Raw genomic sequence first — 23,744 nt, forward strand, 5'->3', positions numbered from 1 at the left:
ACCGTGCACTAGAGCATATTACCAACCACTACTGATAAACCTTCCACTTGTAACACTCTGGGGAATGACCAAGACCCAGACAATGCCATCAGATCTTTAATTTCTGTGACTGCACGGTAACAATCCAGCCAGCGATAGCAGACTAATGGCCAGAGCGGACAACCTCTACGAACCTGAAGCTCTGCCACATTGCCTTCTTCTTGCAGTCTTTGTTAATTCTGGCGAAGTCAAAATGGAATGGAGAAGCGTGTTAGCTATTAAGGACAACATACGCTACATCCAACAGAAGGGAATAATTCACTGCCAGGAAGTGTTTTTGTCCTGCTGGCTTTATTTCCAGGATCACGGGCTAGGCTTGATGCTGAAGTCATTGCACAGAATTTTAATTCATGTGGGATAAGGAAAAGGGCACCTTGTCTGTTTTCCACATGTCCGTCAACGCAGACAGGGTGTACTTCTCAAGGATGGAAAGATTTGAGAATGCAATTTTGCCTATTTTCAGGTGTGTTTCCAGCTGATTTTGATTCTGGTCTCTACTGCGTGTTTGACCGAGCTGCAAAGCAGACTGGCACCAATGGAGCTAACAGTTACTGAACCATCCATGGCTGTAGCTTCTGTTCAACAGCAAAGTTTGCCTTCCCTTTTTCTCTTTACATGAAGCTCGGGTACTTACTGGTGGGACCTCAGAACCTGCAGAGAGCCAGGAGCATCCAGGTGATCCACCCCTGCGCCACCTCCTAGCAGCCTCGGCCAGGACCACGGGCAGATGCCCAGACTTACCATGTAATAGGCCAGGTACGGCAACAGCAGTTTCAGCTTGTCTGGGTGGATGTTGACATTGGCTTTTACTGCATTCCGGGACCAGACTGGGCGGACTTCAAAGAGCTAAAATAATACATCATCACTTCAGGTATGTGCCCCTCGCTCACTTTCCTGACATGACATTGTCATGCCTTGACAAATATTTATCATATCCGCCATTTACGAACTGCAGCTGTTCAGGACACCAAATATTCTGGTATTCCTATCAGAATATGCCAGCACTCCTCTTGTCTGATAGATTAGAGAACAGAAAAAGCAAATGCGTATTTGGTTACGGTCACAAAGGACAGCTGGTGTCCAATGGGAATTGAACCTGAAAACCTGGCTTCAGAATCCTGGTGTAATTGGACAGGCCCCTATCTCATTTTTGAGCAAGGTTAAACAGGAAATTTCACGTCACAATCAGAAAACCTTCAGAGAAGCCGGCAAGTAGTTGTGATCCCAACAACACCTGGGGGTTGTACCCATCCCTAAGAAACAAGGCAAAGGACTGTTTGCTTTCTGCCTGTGGCATGCACAGACATGCGGCTTTCTTGGGAACACATGAAAATGAAGTTGTTTTCCAGATTTTTGATGAGAATGGATGTAGTCGTGTAAGGAGTGGGTCTTATTTTATCCCCGGCTCCCCAGGAGCACACTGGTAACTGTAAAGGACTGTGAAGTTTTAAAAACAAGCGGCCAAACTACCTCTAGTTGCCTGTTTTTAGAAGATCTCCCATCCTATGTGAGAGAAACCCTTCAGGCAGTGAATTACAAATTTGTATGAAAGTGTATTTGTTGCACAACAGGCTTCATGCTCTGCCTCTGCTCTACTGGAGTTAGTGGATATCAGTAGAGTACGTTGACAAAGTAAAATGGAAACACAGGTATTAAGATAAGTTTGCTTTGCTAAGTGTTAATGAAGGACTGCAGTGAGAAAACGAAAGATGTTTCTTGTGGGAGACCTTGCAGATTGTTCTCCTGGCAAAAGTAACCTGGGGCCAGCAGGGCACAGGTCCAATGAACGTAGTCACAGGACGCACGGCACTGACTCTCCATACACTGCACTCAGCTCCAGCCCCCTGGAAGCAGGCAGAAAGCCACCCTCATGCATCCTACACCGCATGTAGTGTCCATGGTTATGTCGTATCTTCCCTAGCTCATCAGATCCCTGTCTTGCAATCCCCTCCCCAAGCATGCCCGTTTCTGTTGTTCCAGATCAAGAGGGCTAAAGCAGAACAAGGCAGCAGCTTCAGCAGGTGAAGGTCTCCTTTAGCACTGGGCCCACGCAGCACGTCTCCCCTGGACTTTGGTGCCAGACAGCATCACACCATGGGCACCATCCAACACCAGCAGCACATCAGGGGCAGTACAGCCACCAACCCCTCCCCAGGGCCAGGGCTGCGCTCCTGGCCCCACAGACCCAAACCTCCCCCTGTTTCACCGTGCTCCCCATCGCCAGGTACCCCACAAACAGCAGCCACAGTGTGTGGGGCAGCTCCAGCTGGGGCATTTTTGGTGTGTGTGTGTGTGTTTGTGCTCCAGCTGCTGCTGGTTTTCCTGCTCATTCCAGCAGGGTAGGTGATAGAATTGTTTGTTGCTCTGGTATGGGGCAGAAGCAGAGCTGCTAGACCCAAATGCCCCGGTGTCCTTAGCCAGGCTCCCTCCCAAAAGTGATGGCCTGGCTTAGAAACTGTGATCAAAAAGAAAAAAAAACAATTAAATAATTAAATAAATAATGATGCTCTGTTTTCAGCCTGCAGGGTGCAGTGGCACCACATTTTCAGTTCTCTGCAGTCATCAGGCTTACTAAACATCTAATTCCCTTGACTCTGACAGTCAAGCTTTAAGGAATACACCTGATTATTGTTAGGCTTGAGAGGAAAACCCCTAAACCTGTGAGAGCAGGTGGCAGCACTGCAAAGGGAAATGCTTTAAAAGGGGACCCCCATAGTGTCATTTGTGTGTGTGTGGCTTTGGTGGTGTTAATTCTTTGTGTGAGGTTTGGAGGCAGTCAATGTTTATAGAGCCTGAAACACTGGATAAATTGAGAAAGGAAGTGCTGTCCACCAGGAATTAAATACTTTGGGATTGCTATAGCAATTATTTTTTCCTCATGTATCTTGGTATCTGCAGAAGCTTCCTGGCCTGAGGTCTGCTACCCATTCAGCCTTCTAATTTTCACTAATTTTTCTGTTTCATGCTGTGAGTGCTTCCTTCATCTTTCACAGGCAAGAGCAGCTGGGCGCTGTAAGTACCTACACTAACACCCTGTTCCCTCTAGCAGCCCTTGGAAAAGGGGCAAGGAGTGCTTTGTTCTGCTTTCACTCCTACTCTGTGCTCTTCCACCTACCTCTTCAAGTCCCGTGGGAAGGGTTGGCAGCCCTGGGTAGGTGACTGGGTCTGAGGCACTCCAGTTCTTCACTTTTACTTTCCCTCAGGCTTTGTTTTGGTCCTTACCTTGCCAGCTGTTGCCCTGGTGAGCCATGGTACAACCCCCTGAAGTAGTATGTATCTGCTACAAATGATGTATTTTTGAAGGTTGTAGGGTCATGTGTGGTTTCAGAAGGCTCTGTGAGCTGTAACTTAACAGTGAGGTGAATGTATAAGCACCTTACTATGGGCTTATGTATTCATGTATAAGGCAGTCCTCCTTAGTTATATTTCAGTATTGAAATGTTGATCTCTGTGCTGTTCTAAGGTGCTAGTTCAGGAAGAGTATGAAAGCAATTGAAACCCAAGTTTATCCATCCACAGTACACCTATGTGTGGTTCTTGAGCTCCTCTTTCCTTCTGTACTTATTGTTGGATTTACTCTTGTGAAAGGATGCATCTCTTGTATGGGTACTGGAGGTCCAAGTGGGTTGAAACATTCCCAAAATGTGACATGAGTGCGCTGTAAATTGCAAACACTTCTGTTTCCATTAGGATTTCATGGCATTTTTGGAATGATGGACTTTGACTGGAGTGTCTGGGCAGAATGCCATTTCAGGAGATATCACATCTATCTACCGTCCAGCTGAAATTTCTTCTTTACTTTCAATTGTACGTACTCTGTACCATGAGCTGTTAAGTTGATACTGTGTTCCACCTCACAAATATGCTTCTATCAGAAAATAAAATATTTGTGGAGAAGAGCTGTAGCTATAAAATATGTTGGCCAAAACTGTCAGAAGTTTAAAGGTTATTGCTAATTGCCCTCTCTTGTGCCTTAGATACCATACGACATAACTCAGAGCTTCTTTTCTTCCAGGAACACTAATGTTTAAAGTTCTTGCTAATGGGCTTCTGAGCCATTGAAAATGTTGGTTATAGTGAGCAGAAACTCCTTCTGAAAATAGTTTGCTTGGTGGAACTTTGTTCCAGTATAAACCAGAATGGACTTCTCAGCTTAGTTGTACCAGTAAAAATCCATATCAGCCCTGTGCAATGCCCAGATAACAGAGGGGAGACTATGCTTCATTTCCTTCCACATTATGTACTCTTTAGTCAGCAATGTTTTAAGGTGTAAAGACTCCAAATTACAATCGTATTTTTCAAACTTTTATTGCCACCCTCCAGAAAAAGTCTTTGCGAGGCCCTTCAGTCCTTGTGTCGTGCAGCTTCACCGGCTTTTATCTCCCTCCTTTGAGCCGCAGCTTTTCCCCGCTCATCTTTGTAATCTGACATTGTGATTTGTTCGCTTGTATGCTTGTTTTTCTCCTCAGAGAAGATTTGCTGAATCATTGGGGAGGAGGCAAGAGTTGTAGAGGCAGCTGGTGGCCAGTGATAAAACCACGGCCACATCCAGTCTTAATGGCTTGCAGATGACAACCCTTCAGTTGAAGGCCTGAGTCACATTCCCTTACGAGCTAAGATTGCCGGGGACTTCAGGTCCGAGGAAGTGGGGACAGGGAGGTGGTACCAATAACTTATTTTTAGGACACAAAATAAATTGATTCTGACAACCACAGTGGCTGTGCTGCATCTCCCGTGAAGAAACTTCTAATGATGTTGTGAGGAAAGCTTGCAGACTAGGGGGCTAAACCCTGCCAACAGTTGTATGTTGTGCCCTCTTCAGTGGGAACACTTTTGTAATGTGTTAAAAACAAAGAAACACAGGGATGGGGCTTAAAATAGGTCATGATATTTAGTGGCTGCTTCCAGACTTGGGTGGTGTAGTGTGAGCGAAGATGTCCCAGGGCTCCAGGATGTTCATATACCTGATTATTCATAGAGAATGTACCAAACTGTACCAAAATTCCACCAGTATAACTGGTGATGTGAATTATGCAGCTGTTTACATCACAACAGGTCTGAATTTTGCCCACAGACAATAAAATAAGAGCTGGAGCTGAAATGTCTTGGTTTATTTCTTAGCTCTTTCGCTCACTCTCTGTATGGCTTTGGGTTAGTCGCTTTATCTCTCCCTAGCTCTTGGTTTCCTTGTCTGTAAAATGAGGATAAGATGTTTCCATCTTTGAATTCTTTCCAAATGGTTTCCATTTTGAAATCTTTAGGAAGAATGTGCCATTTAAGTGTGAAGTACCATAAGTATTTGAGTCTCATAACAACACTGTTATGACATTATGTAGCATAATTGACGTATAACTTCTATGAAGCAAGACTGGAAGTCCAGCTGACCTAAATTCCATTTCATCAGTTCTGCATCATATATACTACTCAAATTTGGGCAAATATTTTTAAGGATGATCACAATACAAGGACCTTGCTTGTATTGTGTATTGATGCTACAATAGCAAAAAAAAAAAAAATGCGCTTCCAGTTTCTGACCTCTTTTCCAGGTGTTCTGGCCCTGGGTGTCCATTGAGCCAGACTGATTTACAGTCAAGTACAGGCTGGATCTAAATAAGGCACTGGGCAGGGATGTCTGAGTGACACATGGGTTCACCATGTCCACAATCTCAGGATGGGGTCTTCTTAAGAACAGGAATGCTCCATCATCTGACTTCCCCTTCCCCAACTGAAGCGAGCGGTAACTTCTATTTTATAAAGAGAAAAACCAGCGGACTTAGCCACTGCTGAAAATCCCACCAAAGTTCCTAATATAGAAGAGCCTGGGATGTAAGATAAAGTCCAATTGCTTTAAAATTATTCAAAGAGAAAGCAGAATCAATGGTAGGTGGTTTTGTGTCTTTTTTTAACTCATGGTTCTTGATGAGAAAGCCTTGAACCTGAGAAGTGTGTTGGCCGCTGCTGAGTGTGGATGTTGTGCTTAGAGCTTACTTGGAAGCCTGTGATGTGCAGCGGAGTTGAAATGGTTTAGAGGTGGCTGATGGCTTGGAGAACAGCAGGTTATGGGCTGGAGCAGAAAGCTGTGAGAAATGTGGCCCGAGAGTGGTGCAGAAACCACAGGGGTGTGACTCATCTCATGTAACTTTAGATGTCTACATAGGCTAGGTTCCCTTTCTGATCAGTGGGAGAAGTAGGTGCATTAAAGACATGATTTCTCCTATTTTAGATGCATGTTCTAGGACTGAGACAAATCACCCCCCAGTAGATCTTACTTGCCAGAAAGGGAGCCTTTGAGTAAACTACCTTGCATAGGGGCATTGCATAGGGGATGTCCTGGCCTATGCTGCTGCTGCAGAACATTTCCTTCCTTGTCTATCATGGAGAGCTTGGGACTGCACTTGTTGCAGGCAGCCAAGTGTGACCCCATCCTGCAGGACCAGAGTTTGCACTTGAGCCTGATAGGGGATGGCTGCTGTTGTGGGGTCTGTGCTACGGGAGCAGCGACCTCACTGCAGTACAGTTGGGCAGACTGGAGGAGTGCAGTGTGTCGAAGCTGATGGTCTTACACCATTTTCATCCTCCACGGCACATCTGTAGCAGGAAACTAAGCAGAGGCTGTGCTGTGCAGGAATCTTCTTTCACCCTCCCTGTCGTGGCTGAGGGGTGCACACAGGGGGCTTGCACAGGCTGGGCTTGTCCCAGGGAGCTCCTCCAAACATGGGGGAGCCCCTGCTGTGATCTTTGGCTGCGTAGATTTGGTTGTTGCTTCCGTGGAGTAAGAGTGAAGGGGGAACTTGCTGGCCCATACTTCTAACACATGGAAAGGGATGGCCAGATTTTTCTTCTATTCACTTAATGCTTTTCAAACTATTTTTCATGGAACAATAAAGGGTAAACAAAATGATTGTCTGTACACCAAAACTTGGCGTGGCGTTGGTCTGAAGTGCTGGAGTCGTCCTGCCGAAGCTCAGGAAGGCAGCCTGCTGGGGAGATGCTGTCCGGAGGAGCAGTTTGTTCAGCAAGCATCTGAATTGTTGGCTGCAAATCTGACTTTCCCCTTCGGGCAATGTTTCTAGGAAAACCTTCCCCTGCCCATTCCCTCAGGCCTCTGTGTTCACGTCGGCAATTTCCATGCTGCACTTACCGGTTATTCGCATGGGCTGGGGCTTGTCGGGGCAGCAGGAGCGAGGGGCTGACAGGCCTTTCCTGCCAATCTGTCTGCTGTTCAGATGAAGTGGTTGGAAAGTGCTCGCTCTCCAGTTCCCTCTTTGGCTCAGGCTCTCTGATAAGGCCTGGGCTGTCCTATCTTGCCCTGGGAGCTGTTCCTCCTCCCTAACAGGCCCACTTCGCCGGCTGACAGTTAGCAGCCGGCAGTGCTTGATAAACTTATCAGACCAAAGCTGAGCCCGGTGCATGCTCAACTCCTCCCCTGCCTCAGATTTCCCCATTTCTGGGGACTCTTTGCTCTCTGCCTGCTGTGCTGTCTGGTGAGGTGACCAAAGATCACCCTCGGGCCACCAGGTCGCAATCAGCCAAAGGCCAGATTGAAAAAGGCTTGTACTTAGGTGGTGGTGTTAAAATGTGGGCGTCATGTAGGATGTTTGTAGCATCAAAATCCAGCTTTGTCTCTCCCCTTGGGATATTATTCACTGGTAGAAATGCTACTTGCATCTGATTTATCCTTTCTGTGTTTTTGCTCGCCCTGTTTCTCTGCTCATTTGGAGTTTTAGTGGTTTTAATTTTGGGGTTCTTGCTGTGCATGCTTGGGTGTTTTCTTTCTAAGCTAGTTACAGAATTGGGTTGCTTTGCCGAATTAAGTTTCTATCATTCGTTATTGGTATCACAGTAGCACTTAGTAGGTTGCAGCTGAGATCAAGGCTCCATTGTGCAAGGCACTGTATGTAAAAGATAAGGAGGGGCAGCTCTGTCCCTCACTATCTTACCGTTGAAATAAACAAGTGAAATAAAAGGGAGAGGAGGAATTATCCTGCTTTTACAGATGGGGTGAAGTCTTCTGCGAGCTTCATAGAGTGCTGAGCAACTTCACAAATCCAGAGCTAATGTCTTGCCCGAGGTCATGCAGGAAATGTGGGGCAGATCTCGAGTCTCAGTTCAGGGTTGTAACCAAAAGCTCAGTGTGTCTGTGGTGACTGTTATGTGAAACGTGCCAGTTCAGGAGCTGCTGCACAGATCTGTGTTTTCTACCACAGAGGCAACTGGCTGATTTACCTATCCTTGCATTTCTGCTGTGGCTGTTTTCAGTTGTTTCCCCTGTATGGACATGCTACTCTAGGGGGAAAGTGGGAAAATATTTCTGCTTTACAAGCAGAAATGATCTAAAAAGAAAGTTTGAGTATTTTTCTGTTTTCCTGTAGCAGCTTCACAGGTCAAGTTCTCTATCCCTTCCCAGGCCAGGCCCTCAAACTGCAGGCAGGAATGTTTGTCCTGTGTGAAGAGACGTGCTTACGCAGCTCCTCCTGGGACACTGGCTGATGCTTTCAGGTTTCCACTTGTGTGCCGTGTTTATGGGTTAGCACAAACCTGCCGGCAGCTGGGAGCACCCGCCATGTCCCCCTTTCACCTGCACCATTCCCTGCAGCAATGGGGAATGGCCTGCTGTGAGGAGTAAGGGCTCTGCTTGTTTCTTTTTCCACTGAAAACACTTCCTCATGAAGTCTAGGACAAGACACAAGCAGGCTCAGCAAATAATTTCTTATCCATTGCAACCTATACCCAATTGGAGCTAAATTCTTCTGTCCTTCCCCTCAGTTCCTTTTAGACCTTCTAAGCATTGCCAATACGTGAAAACTTCAGAGTTTTACCCTCTCTAGGACTGCACTCTGTGTAGGTTTATACAGTGTGCAGATAAACTCTGGTATGATGTAGTGCTAGCTAGGAGCGCACCTTCACTTCCTGCAGGTGTCCTGTGGCTGTCTTCATCAGGAAAAGATGCATCTTGTGTCCAGATCTCAATCCACCCTTGATCACAGTGCTTCTAGGCTGCTGCTCACAGCCTGAAGGCTGTCTGGAAGACAGAGGCACACCTCTCTTTCTGACAGCTGCCCGGGGAGATTGCTTTGCATGTCCTTCATTTGCTAAACAAAACAGCCCAGAGACCAGGATTTTCTTTCCCTGGCAATAAAGGAGTGAAGGTGTGAAGAGGACGAGGGAAGTGCAGGGTCTAGGGCAGGCTCAGAGAGAGGCAAAAACAATCAGCTCTTTATCCAGTCCCAAAGATTAGTTGAGATTTTGCTTTTTGTTATCTGTTTCCTTCATTGACTGGCCCGAATGTTTTTTCGATGCAAGGCAAGATGGTGGGAAAGGGGTTATTTTCAGAACCGGGGAGGATTTGCATGTTTGGAGAACAAAGCCAGCTGTGTTTGGAGTCAGTGACAACAATGGCCTGATCCTGACCAGTGCTGAGAATCCTCAGAGTGTGCCTGTTGTGTGGATTCAGTACCTCCAAGGGTCAAATGAGGTCTGAGGCAAAGCGAGGCCTTTTGCAGCACCCTATGCCAGCAGCAGCCCAGCCCTGGGGCTGGCTGTGGTGTTGAGCTCTGGGCTGACCCCACTCTGCTGTGGTATGGCTTGAGTAAGGCCAGATCTGCTTCCTTTCTCCTTCACATGCACTTCCAGAGCTTCTAACAGCTCAGATAAAAGCCTGGGGAGCCGTGCAGAGCGCAGCTGCTGGGTCCAGAGCAGGCCTGGGGCCTTCCTCCCCACCCAGGAATGGGGTCCCAAGCACTGGGCAACAGGTTGGGAACCCTGGTGTGATCAGGCTGTTGGGGTACACTGCTGTGCTTGTAGTGCTGGCTTCACTGGGGCTGTTCCTTGGGGTCTCTCACCCGCATTTTCCTGATCTCCCACCGCTGGGCAGGTTGGGACGGGCTCTTTGCAAAGAGCAGCGCGCAGGGAAAACCCAGGCTGGGTTCCCTCTGGCCTCGTCCTCATCCAGTGGCTCTCCCTGGTCGGGGACTGCAGGCAAACCAGGGGCTCTGAGGGTTCTCCTCTGGGCCATTGGCACCCGTTGTTCCTTTCAACACATGGCTCTTGGGGAGAAGGGAGGCAGGCGGTGTTAGCTGTTGGCCTCAGTGTGGCACCTTGTTACTCTCCGGGAAGAAACTTGCATTGCAAAACTCCAAATTAATTCCCTCTTCTCTTTCTCCCTTCTCAAGTCACCTTCTGGCTCTTGTTTTTTTGTCTCGCGAGTGCCTTTGCCAGCTGGCCTCTTTCCACAGCCCGTGTTTCTGGAGATACACTCGCAGAGCCGGAGGGAGTGGGCCAGCCTGGCCGCCTCTGCCAGCCTCGGCCGCGTTTCCCTGAGTGTGGCTGTGCAGCAGCACCCTGCCTGTGGTCACCCGTGTGCTTCTTTACTCGCTGCCTGTCCACCTAAAGCAACCTTTATGTCTCCTGGGGATGTGTAAGGGGAAGGCTGGCACTGCCTCTTCTGCTCTGAGCACCCCTCGGTAATCTTTGGGCTCAGTACCCAGGAGAGCAGCGAAAGCAGCTGCCTTCCCTGCCTGCCCCAGAGCCTGGGGAAATGAGCGACAGGGCCGGGGTGAGCTGCTCTTTGTCAGGAGGGAGAAGCCAGCTGTGGAAGCACAACCTTAGGATATAATACCCCAGCCACCAGGTCAAGGCTGCGACTCCTCTGTCTCATGGAAATCAAAGATAGGGATGGAAATCCAATGGACAGAGTAACCCCTGCTCAGCAGGCTCGGAGGAAGCAGCTGTCTGATTTGTTTTTATGAGTGGTGTAACAGGCAAGCTTGCCATGGTGCCGATCGGTTTGTGCCAGCGCTTTCCTCCAAACCTGAGGAGCTTCCAGTGAGTCAGGAACACCTGCTGTCCCCAGGACACAGACAGGGAAGTATGTGCCCACGTGCCTACGTGTTTTGGGGCTGGAGGGTATTAGCTACCCAGCAGCTCAGATGCTGACATGCTCTTTAAATATTTCTATTTGCAGATTCGAGGAGGATAAGGGAAATAATAAACGTGGCTTGTATTTTTGGCAGCAGTTTTAATAAGCTGAAATGCCTTTACCTTGTCCCAGGCTTGTGCATATGTACATGCGTGAGTGTTTGTGTGTCTGGTGTCAGAGTCAGGACCTGAGACTGGTTCCTCCCTTGGGGTCCGTGCCCTGGCCAGGTTCTGGCACAACCCCGTACAGGACAGCTCAGCTTCAACAGAGGGGCTCTGGTAATGCTGTCCCCTGTCACCTGGTGTGGCTGTGGCAGCTCCCTGTCACTGCAGAGCTGCCTCTTTGCCTGTGTGGGGCTCTGCACGTATCCACCTCTGAGGCGATGTCCTTTGCTCCTGGGCTTTGAGCTGTTCTGCATGTGGGTTTCCATCCTGATTTCCTCTTGTGTCAGAGCCCTGGGGCAGGAACTGACCACGAGGGCAGTGCTGTGCTGTCCCCCTTCTATTCCACTCTACCCCACTGCTGGCATCCCCAGTACAAAACTTCCCTGAGTACAAAACTTTATTGAAATGAATGTTTTTAACACAGAATACCCCGTGTTAATGCAGTTACTGAGAAGGAACAGATTTATCAGATAAATCCCAGCAGGCCTGTACATGTTGTAACTGTCTGGTGTATTGCAATAAAAATATACATTAAGTATAAATATATATTTACAGTGTGCAAGGACAAGCCAGGAGCACAGACTCTGTTTTGAGTTTCCAGCATGCATATTAATGACGAACAGCTTAGGCACAGCAAAAAACAGGGGTGAGTACGTTGTGGATCTTAGGAGAATGGCTTTGGATTTATAGCTGTGTAACTGAGGGCAGGATGAGGCCTTTTTTCTCTTACCAATAAATGAATTTTCCACTTGGACTGTTTTTTGCCCATGATGGCAGCATTCTTAAATAAGCATTTGCAGTGAAATAGGTATTTCTCCAGGCCATTTCCCCCAGGTGTCATTGCACAATGCCATGTGTTCAGGGATGTCGTTATGGGGTGGTCTGTGTGCTGCTACAATGCCCCACGTAACTGAAAGCACTTCTTTTTAATGCTGTAATAATACTTTGTCCTTCCTCTCAAGAACTCAAGGGACTTTACAAACCTGAGTGAATGACTCCATCACCAAGAGGGGTGGAGAAGTAAGTCAGAGCAGTGCAGTGACTTGCCCTAAATTACATACTGAGAACGTAGCAGAGGTTAGAGGGGAGCTAGCTCTTTACCTGTTCCAGTGCTTTACTTCAACCTCTAGACCTGGATGAAGAAGGAAGCGCCGCTGCTGTTTGTGTAACACTTGTAAGGTATTCAGATTATGCCAATGCATACAGGCTAGGCTACTTCCTCCTTTAAGAGGGGCAGAAAGCATACCCCTCTGCTCCTTGACACCAGTACCCATGGGTCATTTCCAACCATGCAGTGACACAGGATTGCCCAGGAAAAATCTAATTCAGTAAGTCCTGCATACAGTGAAACGCTGTGGGACACACCAGCCTGGATTCTGAGAGTAGCCAGTCTCTCTTGTGTGGTAGTGAGACGCAGGGCTTATTAGTTCATGCCTAGTGCTGGGGCCTGGCTCTTCCTGGAGCTCTCCTGGTTGCCTCTAACCCCTGGATCTTTGCTGTAAGGTGTGGATGTAGAATACATTCAGAGTCCCCTGTTATTAGCTAGGGATAGGAACAGGTTTTTTTCATTATTTTCCTCCCACTCCAAGTTAAAAATACAACACAGTTCATTTGTCACTTGATCACAGTAAATGCTCTGCTGAAAGAAAGTGATTTTAGGTGTTTGTTGCCAGAATTTATGACCTGGGCAAGTCTCTGCAGAAGCCCTGTCCAGGTTGAGCACGGCTCAGCGAATGCAGTCTATTTGCATGCCCCAGCCTTATCTTGCTAACCATCAGAGCAGAACATGGTTACGGCACCAGCCTGGCACAGATTGTTGCTGCCCCTAATCCAGGAATTCCCACCTCGCTGCTGGTCCCAACTGACTTCTGCTCACAGTGTAAATCCAGAGTAACAGCCACCTTTAAAGAATTCCTCTGGATTTACACTTGGGCAGGTGATGTCAGCTCTGGCCTATTACCTGCTGTAACTAAAAAGTGAGAGCTCCCACGAGTTCCTTTGTCACGTATCAGGATGTACAAGGCCCTGGGGTGCCAGGACACCAAAACCTTGACTTCATTAGTCTCCAGAGTGATGCAGGAATCTGTACAAGCTTAATGAGGTGGGCAGCCCCATGCTGGATGGAGGTGCTGGGGAGGGTCTTCTTCCATGGAACAGGCACTGGCAGCAGGATCTCCAGCAGAGACCTGGAGTTGTCCCTCACTTGAGACTGTGCTGGGTCTCCCGGTGCCTCCGTAGGTCCACCTTGCGTTGGAAGCCCTTGGCACAGAGCTCACAGCTGAAGGGCTTGAAGCCAGTGTGCTTGCGGCTGTGAGTGATGAGGTTGGAGCTCTGGCTGAAGGCTTTGCCACATACCTGGCATTTGTGGGGCTTCTCCCCTGCAGGGCAGAGAAGATGGTAAGAAAGATATTAGCAGATGGTGGAAATAAATTAGCTTTCAGCAGACTCAGGCCTGACTGGCTGTGCTTAGGCACCAGTGTTGTCAGCCCGGCTGTCCTGCTGATGTGTCTGCACTCTCCTCCAGCAGCAGAGGGTGAGAAGAACCAGAGGCTAGACAATAGCCACCTCCTTGTCACCCAGAAGACACGCATCTTAGGGATGCTATGAGCTTCAGCTGACAGCGAAGATTGACTTATTAGTGCCTCTGGACACATTGCCAGCACAGCTTCTCCATGTCTGGGATCTGTGTGTACATGGACCTGGTGGACTCCAGTTTTTATTTGCTTATTGGGAACGTTTTGTTTCTCACCAGTGTGGATGTAAGTGTGTTTCTTCATGTCGGACTTCTGGTGGAAGCGCTTGCCACAGTACTGGCAGGGGTAGGGCCGTGTGTCTGAATGGATCAGCAGGTGCGTGGAGAGGGTAGAGGAACGCTTGAATGTCTTCCCACACATCTTGCATTCAAAACTTCTTTCCTGGTAAGGAAGAAAATCATGGGGTGTCAGTTGGTAGCTGCAGAACATGTGACAGAGCTTGAGGACTGTTAAATCATTGACTATAGTAGATTTGATAAGCAAATCTCCCCAGCTCACGGGCTGATGTGCTAATATGAAGAGGATGAAAGGATTGTTACTTATGGAAATGGCTTGCATCTTGTGATCCAGATTCCTGCACCCTTTAGAGAAGGTGAGGCACCTGAGAAGCAGTAGCAACCATCCTCCCCTCCCAATCTGAGACATTTTAAGGACAGTCTGAGACTTGAGAGATAAGAGAGCTATGATCTGTGGTTTTCAGAGCTCCTAGCATTGCCACTGGGTGCTGAAGGAAAGCCATCCTGCTTGTAACCTAGGAAAGTCACTTCCCAGATAACGAAGCAACAGCTAAGGTCCCAGCACTCATCAGCTCTGGAGAGCTGATTCTCTGGAACCATGCTACCCACCTGGGAATGAATATGGGTGTGCTGCTCCAGGCTTACAGCATGCCCGAAGGTTTTGCCACATACTTCACAAGCAAAAGGCCGGGTCCCACTATGAGATCTTCGTACGTGGACCTCCAGGCCATGGGGAGTGGAGAATACCTGAAAAACAAAATGTCAGTGATTTTTCCAGGAGGCAGCTTTGTCTATATCTTTGATTTCAATTCCTTCTCTTTGATTCTTTCCTTTCGTAGGCCGTGTAAACTGCGTGATTCCTAGCACCCTCGTCCTCAGCCAGGAGAACGAATGGGCACCTATTTCAAGCCACATGCATTGCACCTTGAGGTGAGCCACTGAAACACTGATGTATTTGATGAAAGCTGCTCCCAACCCTCCTCGTCCCCGAGGTTCTCTCCTCCGTGACGCACCTTGTTGCACTTCACACAGTGGTAGGTCTCCATATCGGAGGAGTAATGCATGCTGTAATCCAGAGGGGGCTCGGGGCTTGGCAGGAGGTGGCTGCTGTACAGGCTGACGGGGTGCTCCAGGAGGGCTGACTGCATGGTGGAAGACATCTGTCGGTAGCCGTATGGCAAGTGGAAAGTGTCCCAAGAAAAGCCAGTTTTGTAGAAGGTAGGGGTGCTGGTCGGGGTAGTGCAGTCTTTGATCTGCAGACCTGGGATGGTCATCTCTGAGTTGGTAAAGCAGAGGGAGAAGGGAGTGTCATGTCAATGCCTGCAGCTGGATACCAGTAAAATAATAATAAAAAAAAAACCTCCCCAGATACCTTGCCTGTTTAATGACCCTGGGAGTTGCAAACTTCTTGTTCTTTGACTCAAACCCTGATCCCTGTACAAATTTCATATTTAGACTTTGATTTCAGTCTGAGGAAGTTTTAGGGGGAAGGAGATGCTAAGGCAGTATTAACCCCCTTACTAGCATCTGAACAAGCATCATATGGACACCAGCCTTGACCATATCACACAGCTACACCAGTCCTTGAGATGTAGAGGCTCGCTCGCTGGGAATGATAGCCTTGTACTTCAGGGAGATGCTGATCTAAGCCAGAAGTGTAAGGGGAAATACAGAAAACTCTTGATGAGCTCTGCCTGGGACAAATTTAACCAATGGGGTCAAAATAAGAGCTGCCATTTACTGAAAATCTGGACCCAGTCACAGGGGCCTCATAAGCCAACCAGCCTAGCCCTGACCTTTTTGGCAATTCTGGCCCTGGGGAGCAGACCTTGAGCTGAAGGTCCTGGCAGCATCCTGCTTGGGTGCTGGATGGGGACACTTTCTTCTTTCGGTTCAGAAGGGTCCTTTTCTTGTTTTGGAACCACGCATTCTAGGTCCTGTTTCTTGCCATCTTCTGATGCCTTGTCTCCTATGGCTGCAATTACAGTAGTGTCACGGTTAGTTTATTCCACCCCATAAACCCTGTAAGAAAACCACCTCGTTAGGTGGTCTGTGTACTTATCTGTGAACTCAAGCTCAGATACGTGAGTCCACGCTCAGTTCCCCGAATCAGTGCAGAGCGGTGCAATCAGTGTGGCAATCAAGGTCTGCCCACTGCTGACAAAGGGAAATTCCAAGCAGCATGAGAGAGGCAAGGCAGAGGAAGACAGGAAGAAATAATAGAGCACTTGATGCCCTATATAACTAGAGCAAATTAACCCTAGAAGGCCACATTGTAAGAATAATTTCCTTATTTAAAACCATCCTCATTTATGAGGGTAACTAACAATCACTAACTTATTAACCTCCCCAACCCCCCCCAACAGAGCTGAGTATTGTTAACCTGAATTTATGGACAGCTGAGCAGGGAAGCAGAGAGGGGAGGTGCCCACAGAGCCCAGTCTCCTGCCCACACTCACGTTTCTCCATGCCTGTCCCAGCCCTTAAGAGACCAACCAGCACTTGTTAGAAGTAGACTTTATAGTAAGATTTAAAAGAGAGGTCCGATACGTGTGCTGCCTTTCTGCTGAAGGTGGGACTGGGCTGCTGAAGAGCAGCATCCCTCTGTTTGTCTAAGCCCTCTTGTGCTGCAGATAAACACTAATGGCAGGAATTGAGATTGGACTGTCACCTCTTTTCTGCAATCAAACTTGTCATAGGGCTGGACTCTAGTTCCACAGCCAGGGCCAGAACAAAGGGTAAGTTGATCCTAGATTTGAATAAAGAAAATTTGAATGCTGCCTGAAGGAAGAAAATAATTGTCCTAGCCATGCTATTGCATGGATGTCTCTGGGGGAGCATGAACAGACAGGGGGAGGACAGCAGGCATAGGCAGAAACACTGTTGGTTTGTATTGATCTGGTACGTAGCAGCCAGCCTTTCAAGTGCAAGGTGTAGGACTCCTTTCACAGTGTTAGGTTATCAGCAGTATCTTCTCGCTCTAGCTGTAACCTTCCTTGCAGGTCACAAGGAGGAGGTGGTAACACACTGAGGTAGAGAAAATGTAGATAGAAGATGTGGACATTGAACACAGTGGGTTAGAGATCGAGGTGGCAGAGCTGCCAGTTTGTAGAATGCCAGCCAAGCAGAAGTTCTTTTCCCAACCGCTAATTGCCCGAGGTTGGACATCCTTCCAAATGTGACCAACTCCTCGCAGCAATCTGGTATCTCAAATCTCCCCCCAGGGGAGGTAGGAATCAACAACTGGAGCAAGAACAGAGAAAAAGGCAGGATTCTCAGTGTAACTTCCACACAGGTGGAGAACTGGCCATCAGAAACCTTGTGATCCTTTAGGGTTTCCAACGCTTGTGTCTGCCCAAAGCATAAAAGTGTGGAGGATTCTCATTGCACTGTCTCTGAAATCACAAAAGCAGCAGCCCGGCAAGAAAAAAAGGGAGGATCTAAATTTATTTTCAGTGCAACAGTATGGATTTGTCCTAAAGAAAGAGGGCACGCGGTGCGGGATAACCTAGTATTTAGACTGCCATCCCTGTATGTAAACCCTTAGTTATTCTGTAGCTCATTCATCCTACTCCCTTGGCTTGCTTAATCCATAATTTATTTGCCCCGGTGTATTCTTACAAGCCCAGTGGCTGTATTGACTCACCAGTGAAGGCAGAGGAGATTGGATCCCACGTGAATACAGGCAGATCATCTTCCACAAAGCGGTGTTGGTGGTAGGTATGAGCCTTTTTGCTCTTCACCAAAAAGGAACGTGGCATTTTCCATTCACTGCCTGGGCAGAAACACGAAATGACAGCAGGTAAATCTCTGGTTTGTGGGGTAGTTTCTTGCTTGCTCCCACAGCACGTCAGTTGTGTATGCAGCAGTGATGAGAATTAAAAACCCTTCTGCTGGGGAGCCAGATAGGTCATCTCCAAGGTCCCCCCACCCAGCTGAAGAGAGGGGAGTGGTTGCTTGGGCTTAGGCGCTTGCTGGGTCTTAACTTTGGGGAAAACACCTAGCTGTGGAGGGGCTGAGCAGAATAACTTACTGCCAGATATTTTCTGCTGCTCAGGTAGAGATGGGACTGCAGATTGAAGGTGGGATTGCAGATCATATTATGCTCCGTTTAAAAAAAAAAAAAAAAAAAAAAAAAATATTCCTCACAATCCACCCCTAGGTTGAGGCAAAGGATTACTGCTGTCTGTGAAGACAGAGGTGAAGAAATGGTGGCATGCTTAAAGAGTGTGGTGTTACAGACCAAAAATGTTTCTGTGGCAGGGATAGATGAGAATCCAGAATCTCTCTCATGCAGTTCTCTGCTCTGCTTCTATGAGATTGTCCTCTCATGGGGAACAGTAGGGACTGCTGGTTGGAGAGCTCCCGTTTCAGAAAGGGGTTTTGCACCCAGAGCAGTGCAGTCCCACCTGTGGCATTGGCTCCTCTGTGAAATTGCCGTCCAAATAATAATCACAGTAAAACCATCAAGAATGGGAAGGATGCAATGGAAAATCCCCACAGCCTTAACGTGCGGTGGGTTTCCTTCTCGTTGGCCATAGCTTGAATGTTTTGTGTTGTGGCTGGCAAACACCGGTCAAGCAGAGGCAGAGCAGAAGTGCTGGGTGCGAGAGGTTACCTTTTGGATCTGACTCAAATATCATAGACCGTTGGAATGACAAGCATAAAATGCTGAAATTTAATCATCCCAAATTCTCTTGCAATGTATCTGTTATCTTCACTGCCCAGAACCCAGCCCGCCCTGTGCCCGCTCCCCGTGGCTAGTAACTGTTCTCGTGCAGACAGTACGACAACAGGCTCGATGCTGTGCGTGGCAATATCAGCTGGTGCACTATTTGCATATGCATTTGCATTTTCCCTTGTAATTGTTCGAGATAGTAGCACTAAAAGCAAATCTTGCTATATTTCATATGAAAAGTTAGCAGCAAGTCTTTGCTCTCTACTAGTGGGCAAGTGCATTGTTATTTTTTGCTTGTTTTTTTTTTTTTTTTTTTATTTTTTCCTGGGAGCAGTTGAAATGTGGTGCACTTATTTACTAAAAAAGAACAACGTTTGGTCCTGTTGAGTAGGAATGATGTGAGGTGTCTATGTAAGTCAGGACAGAGCAGCGTGGGCTCCTGAAATCCCAAACAGCCAGCGATGGAAAAAGTCTGCTCTGGCTGCTCCTTCGGGTTCAGAAGTACCTGCCCTTACCCCTGTATGCTAAATATAATTACATAGCTCAGTGGTGCTTCACTTCAGGCTTTGAGGGCCAGATTTATGATGGTGCCTGCGGCTACAGGTACGTGTACAGGAGGGGAATTCACACAGCAAAGCCTGCTGTGGACAGGTAGGTTGCCAAGCCCATTGCTGTTGGTGGGAGCCAGGTGCTCACCAGCCCCAGCACCTTCAGAAATCCCATTACAGCTGTAGCTGGCCTTATAAATCTGGTCCAGGATTCCCACTTTCGTATGTGACTTCAGCCATTTTCTCTCCTGCAATGACTCACCTGTTTTTATCTATTTCCAAGAAATGTACGTGTGGCTTGAAATGAATCTGAGAAAACAGAAGCCAAGAGTGGATGTGTTAATTTAATTTTAGCAAGAGGGCAAAGTACTGAGAAGGAACCATGAGCATGCACTAGAGAGAAGGGACGCTGAAGTCCAACGCTGTATTTACTTGGCTGTAACTCTCACAGGGTTCCTTCTAAGTATCATAAAGTGCATCTCTGCCCATCCTGCGCACACAGAAGCGCTCGGCTCAGTACAAACACAGAAGTGTTCGGTGATGGCCGTAGCCCTTGCAGCAACGTGCCCTGCCCAGCCGGTAGCCTCCCATCCTAGCAGAAGTGCTCAGCTCAGAGGGCACGGCAGGAGGGGCTCGGCACCAGGTGGGACAGCTGTGTGTGGAGCCGCACTTGGCAGCGTAGACATGCCCCAGATTAAAGTCCTGCCACAAGCCCTTTCTACATGGGATTTCCACTCATGTCAGAGGGATTTTCCCACCTGGTGGGCAGGACTGTGCCCACAATGGAGAGTATTCATACCACCAAGCTTTAGACATCTGATTTGTCTGCCTGAATTAACCAGTTAACTTCCCTGGGCTTCCTACACAGCAGAGGAAGAGGCTCTGGCAGCAGGTAACTGAATGCACGAGGAAAGCACGCACGCTGCACTGCCTCCTGGAAGAGCTGCTGTCCCTGCCCGCCAGCCGGAGGACCCTGAGGCATTCACCAGATAAATTTGAGGACTGGAGGTGGGTGGCATGAGTAATGTTGCAGTGTTTTACTGTAGTGCCCATGGACTAAGTACATGAAGGTGCTAAACACGGTTTCTCTTCTCATGCTGGTTGGACGTAGCTGCATAAGAATCAATGGGATTTTTCTGGATGTGTTTTCTCCAGCATATGTAAAAGACAAATTTGGGCCAGTATCTTGACTGCTGATAAGGGCCTCTACAGAGCAACATGATCTTTAATGCACTACTGAACGTTGCAAAAGGAAGTTACTTTCCCCCACCCCATTTCACAGAGAAAACAGGAACTGGGTGCCCAAAGCATAGTTAATTAACAACTGCATTGGACTCTTTGATTCACACAACCGAGTTAGAGGAAAGCTAGAAGCACAGATTGGGAGAGAAAAAAATACTGTGTCCTTGAAACTCAGCATTATCAGTCACAAGTGATCAACTGCTACCAGCAGCTAACTGTATTTCATAGGGACAGTAGTGCTATGGACAGCAGCCCCTGCTATGGCTTAAACAATCACTGAAGCTTCCAACAGAATTTAGCTTCAACCTTTTGCTAAAAGTTGCACTTTTTTTTTCTTTTTTTAACGGAGTCTGTTCTTGCCAGCCCTTGCAGCACTTGGTCTGGCAGCCACACAATGGAGTTCATTGCCTGGGCAAGAATGTCATCCCAAAACACACAAGCACAGCATTTTGTGGATTCAGTACAGAATATAGCATCAATAGCCAGCTGGAATTGACACTCTTATTTGTTTGCCATTCCTGTAGCTGTATAATAATGTTGTAGTAATCTGCTCTGAGGAAGAGATAGCCAAAACAACCCAGGGGAAGAAAAAAAAAAAAAAAAAGCTTCATTATTTTGGGTACCTAACTTGAAGCATCTGCGAAGAGCTTGTTTTTACCAGCTACAGATGCACAAGCCAGATTTGAAAATGTACCCAGCACCTGTGTATTCCCCTTCTGTGTTCAAATTCAAAGTTCCTTCATCCCCAGTGATGCTCTCTGGTGAGCATCCAAATCAAAAGTGTCTATTATTTGTTTTTAATGGGGTGTTTTCTGTCTTCAGGATCCTAATGTCCTATGTTCCTCCTGAAGCCCGGAATCCAGTATCAGACCATGGCAGCTTGCAGTACCCAAAAACACAGGATCGGGCCCTTTGATACAATTTAGAAGAAATCAGTATTCTCTCTATATTACATTACGGGGCCATTCTGTCAGCGGTTCCTTCAGTGAGACAATTCATAATCCAAAATATTGTATTTGGGAACAGGATTGTGCCATGCTGAATCAGGAACCCAATTTGCAACACAAGTTCCATTCTAAAACTGACTCATTTTTCTTTAAGCCCTTCTAAATTCGAGTATTCCTGTTTTCAAATTGACAAGGTTAATTGTAGAGATGAAACCCTTTTCCCCACTGCACTTGGAGGAAATACTTGATTTTTAAATTAAAGTTGATACATGGCTTCAGGTAAGCTGATAAGTGTACAGAGTTTTAGACTAAAAGAGGCTTATTTCCCTCCTGCTTAATTTATTTTTAATTTTTAGTATTGTTTTTTCTGCTCTTTCTGGCAAAAATGAAGCTACCAAAAATAAAGAATAGCGGGTCTGTCAGAAGACTATATTTTTGTAAAAAGCACAAAACAAAACATAACCCATGTTTGAAATTTTTAAGAGCCCAAATAAGAGATTTAGTGGACTCCTTACTCTTTAAATTTAAATCATATTCATAAAGAATTCCAGTTCTTTACAACAAAATTAATCATGCCTCCACTAGTCCATGCTTGTAAAATTTAATTTACTTGGGGCAAGTAATTTGAATGTGGCTTTTTAGTGGAAAAATGCACAGAATGTTATTCATTCTTGTGGTAAGACTGGGCAAATGGACATCATGCCAAAGCTTGGAAGTTACGGTGAAATTTTTGTTGAATAAGTGCAATGGAAATGCTTGTGCACCTTTATTGCCTAGAAAAAAATGTTTAGAATACAAAATTGCAGCATTTGTTCTTTAGAAACTTCCTTTAGCTGCCGGTGATGTTGGGAATGCCGCTAGCTTTAGCAAACTGCCTTAAGCTTCCCTGGATAAAAAGACTGGTAGAGCACAATCTAACAAATCCTATTTCCCTTTAATATATACATGCGCTTACTTTGTGAACTTGTAAACCATTTGTTTTCCCGCTTAATGTATTGAACCAGCCTGGTAGTATAGGAGGTATGCCTATAAATATCTAATTGCATATGCTAAAAAATTTGTTACACTAATCAGCATATACTTAGAAAGGATGGAGAGAGAACATAAATAAAAGATAGGTTTGAAGCAAAAATCCTAACCAGGAGAGACTGAATTCTCATCTAGGAAAATTGGCATAAATTAATTGATGGCAGCAGAGATGTGCTGTTTTCTGAATTTATAGGTCTGGCTCCATAGAATAGCAATTAAAAGGAAAAATACAGCACATCCTCAATGCTCAGGTACAAAAGTTTACATCTGGAAACTGCCCTGCTGTATGTAGCTTGCTGGGATGCAGGTGTCTGAGACCATTGACACATCTATTTTATTCTATTATCATTTTCCCATGTGGGAAGATAAAGCAAGTAGATGGCATATAATTTTTAAAAGTTTGACCTGTTTGATATACATAAACCATTACCATAAATGCTCAGTACAAGTGACTTGCACAGGGAAACATGTTACATATTTGCAAACAGAATAAAAGAGTAAGAAAAAGAGTATAAAACACATCAGAGAAAGGAGTTAAACACTGAAATTTGAAGTGTTTAAAAGAATAAATAAATCACCTGTTTAGGGAACTTTGCTTTACTGGATTCGCCTCAATCTCCCCAGGCAAGCCCCCAGTGAAATGTCTTCTCGCTGGAGTCCTTCTTCCACTTTTTCACTTAGTTGCTGTCTGCTGAAATAGATACTTCTCCTTTTTTCTCTCTGTTTTTTTGCCCCTGTTCCCCTCCCTGATTTTTCAATCAGATTATTTGTGTCAAAATCTGGCGGTGAAGAAACAGCCAATAGAGAAGCAGAGCCCAGAAAGTATTTGCTTATCAAAACTTTCCAGGACTTTGAAAACTTGAAGAGAATTCACGATGCCCAGCTCTAAACCCTAGGGGCAGCACCCTTAACTTTCTGAGGCAGCTTTGCTTTCTGCAGGAACACTCTTCTGTCATATTGACAATGAGCATGACACAGGGAAATTAAGTATCAAGCAAGCATTTGTTCTTTTTTTTTTAAAAAAAAAAAAAAAAAAAAAAAAAGCTTTAAAGAAATCTATATTTTTACACATTTATCCACACATCATATCTTTCACAAACAGACACACCATCTGTCTCGCATACACACACTCACTTCAGTCTCATAAACAAAACCATATAGCACATATGCACAAAATTATTATATACTAGAAAGGATCTTTTATCTCTTCAATTTCCGAGGAAAAAGGAATAAGAGCTTTCACAGTAAGAACTGAAAAAGATGTGTGTTAATCACCCTTCATTTTCCTATACGTGTGTGCAATTCATACATTTTTTAAGCACTGCTCTCTATATATACAGCTGTATATAGGATATAATTATAGACTTAAGAAAGCTCGTTAACAAGGATCTTTGCAAAAAGCTCTTCAA

At 46.4% G+C, this 23,744-nt stretch overlaps 2 protein-coding genes across 11 annotated transcripts in view; one reads left to right on the plus strand and one right to left on the minus strand.

Annotated features, from left to right (window-relative positions):
* LOC309885565 (uncharacterized protein) overlaps positions 1-23,744 on the plus strand; it is a 37,068-nt gene that overhangs the window by 10,089 nt on the left and 3,235 nt on the right. For 3 of the 9 annotated variants that reach the window (XR_014318818.1, XR_014318819.1, XM_082775639.1), the window contains exons 1-3: positions 10,872-10,906; positions 14,731-14,821; positions 19,986-20,125. Coding sequence is in view for 1 of the 9 variants with exons in the window: in XM_082775639.1 (XP_082631765.1) it covers positions 14,783-14,821; positions 19,986-20,125 (179 nt within the window). In the remaining 8 variants the exon portion in view is untranslated. Of the gene's footprint in view, positions 1-809; positions 911-10,871; positions 10,907-13,963; positions 14,248-14,728; positions 14,822-19,985; positions 20,126-23,744 lie in introns of those variants that run through there. The other 6 variants (XR_014318821.1, XR_014318822.1, XR_014318816.1 and 3 more) reach the window with 5 other exon arrangements.
* On the minus strand, positions 10,903-23,540 carry GFI1B (growth factor independent 1B transcriptional repressor). Of its 2 annotated transcripts, none has more exons than XM_082775637.1 (7): positions 22,914-23,540; positions 17,538-17,666; positions 15,720-15,866; positions 14,905-15,167; positions 14,501-14,638; positions 13,871-14,036; positions 10,903-13,499 (listed from the first exon to the last, which is right to left on the minus strand). In XM_082775637.1, exons 2-7 carry the CDS (start codon positions 17,650-17,652, stop codon positions 13,321-13,323), a joined length of 1,008 nt encoding a protein of 335 aa, XP_082631763.1. In that variant the 5' UTR covers positions 17,653-17,666; positions 22,914-23,540; the 3' UTR covers positions 10,903-13,320. The 2 variants fall into 2 exon arrangements, with proteins under 2 accessions (XP_082631763.1, XP_082631764.1); XM_082775638.1 differs by having other exon boundaries at positions 17,538-17,662; positions 22,914-22,975.

Source organism: Aythya marila (genome assembly GCF_965140915.1).
Source record: "Aythya marila genome assembly, chromosome: 19".
Taxonomy (NCBI): domain Eukaryota; kingdom Metazoa; phylum Chordata; class Aves; order Anseriformes; family Anatidae; genus Aythya; species Aythya marila.

What these genes read in the sequence shown, in the direction of transcription:
- GFI1B (XM_082775637.1), bottom strand. Translation starts at nt 17,652, where the DNA reads ATGCCACGTTCCTTTTTGGTGAAGAGCAAAAAGGCTCATACCTACCAC. An exon ending in AATCTCCTCTGCCTTCACTG is followed by an intron (nt 15,867 to 17,537) that starts GTGAGTCAATAC and finishes CTGTAATTGCAG; the next exon opens with CCATAGGAGACAAGGCATCA. An exon ending in ACTGTGTGAAGTGCAACAAG is followed by an intron (nt 14,639 to 14,904) that starts GTGCGTCACGGA and finishes TTTGTTTTTCAG; the next exon opens with GTATTCTCCACTCCCCATGG.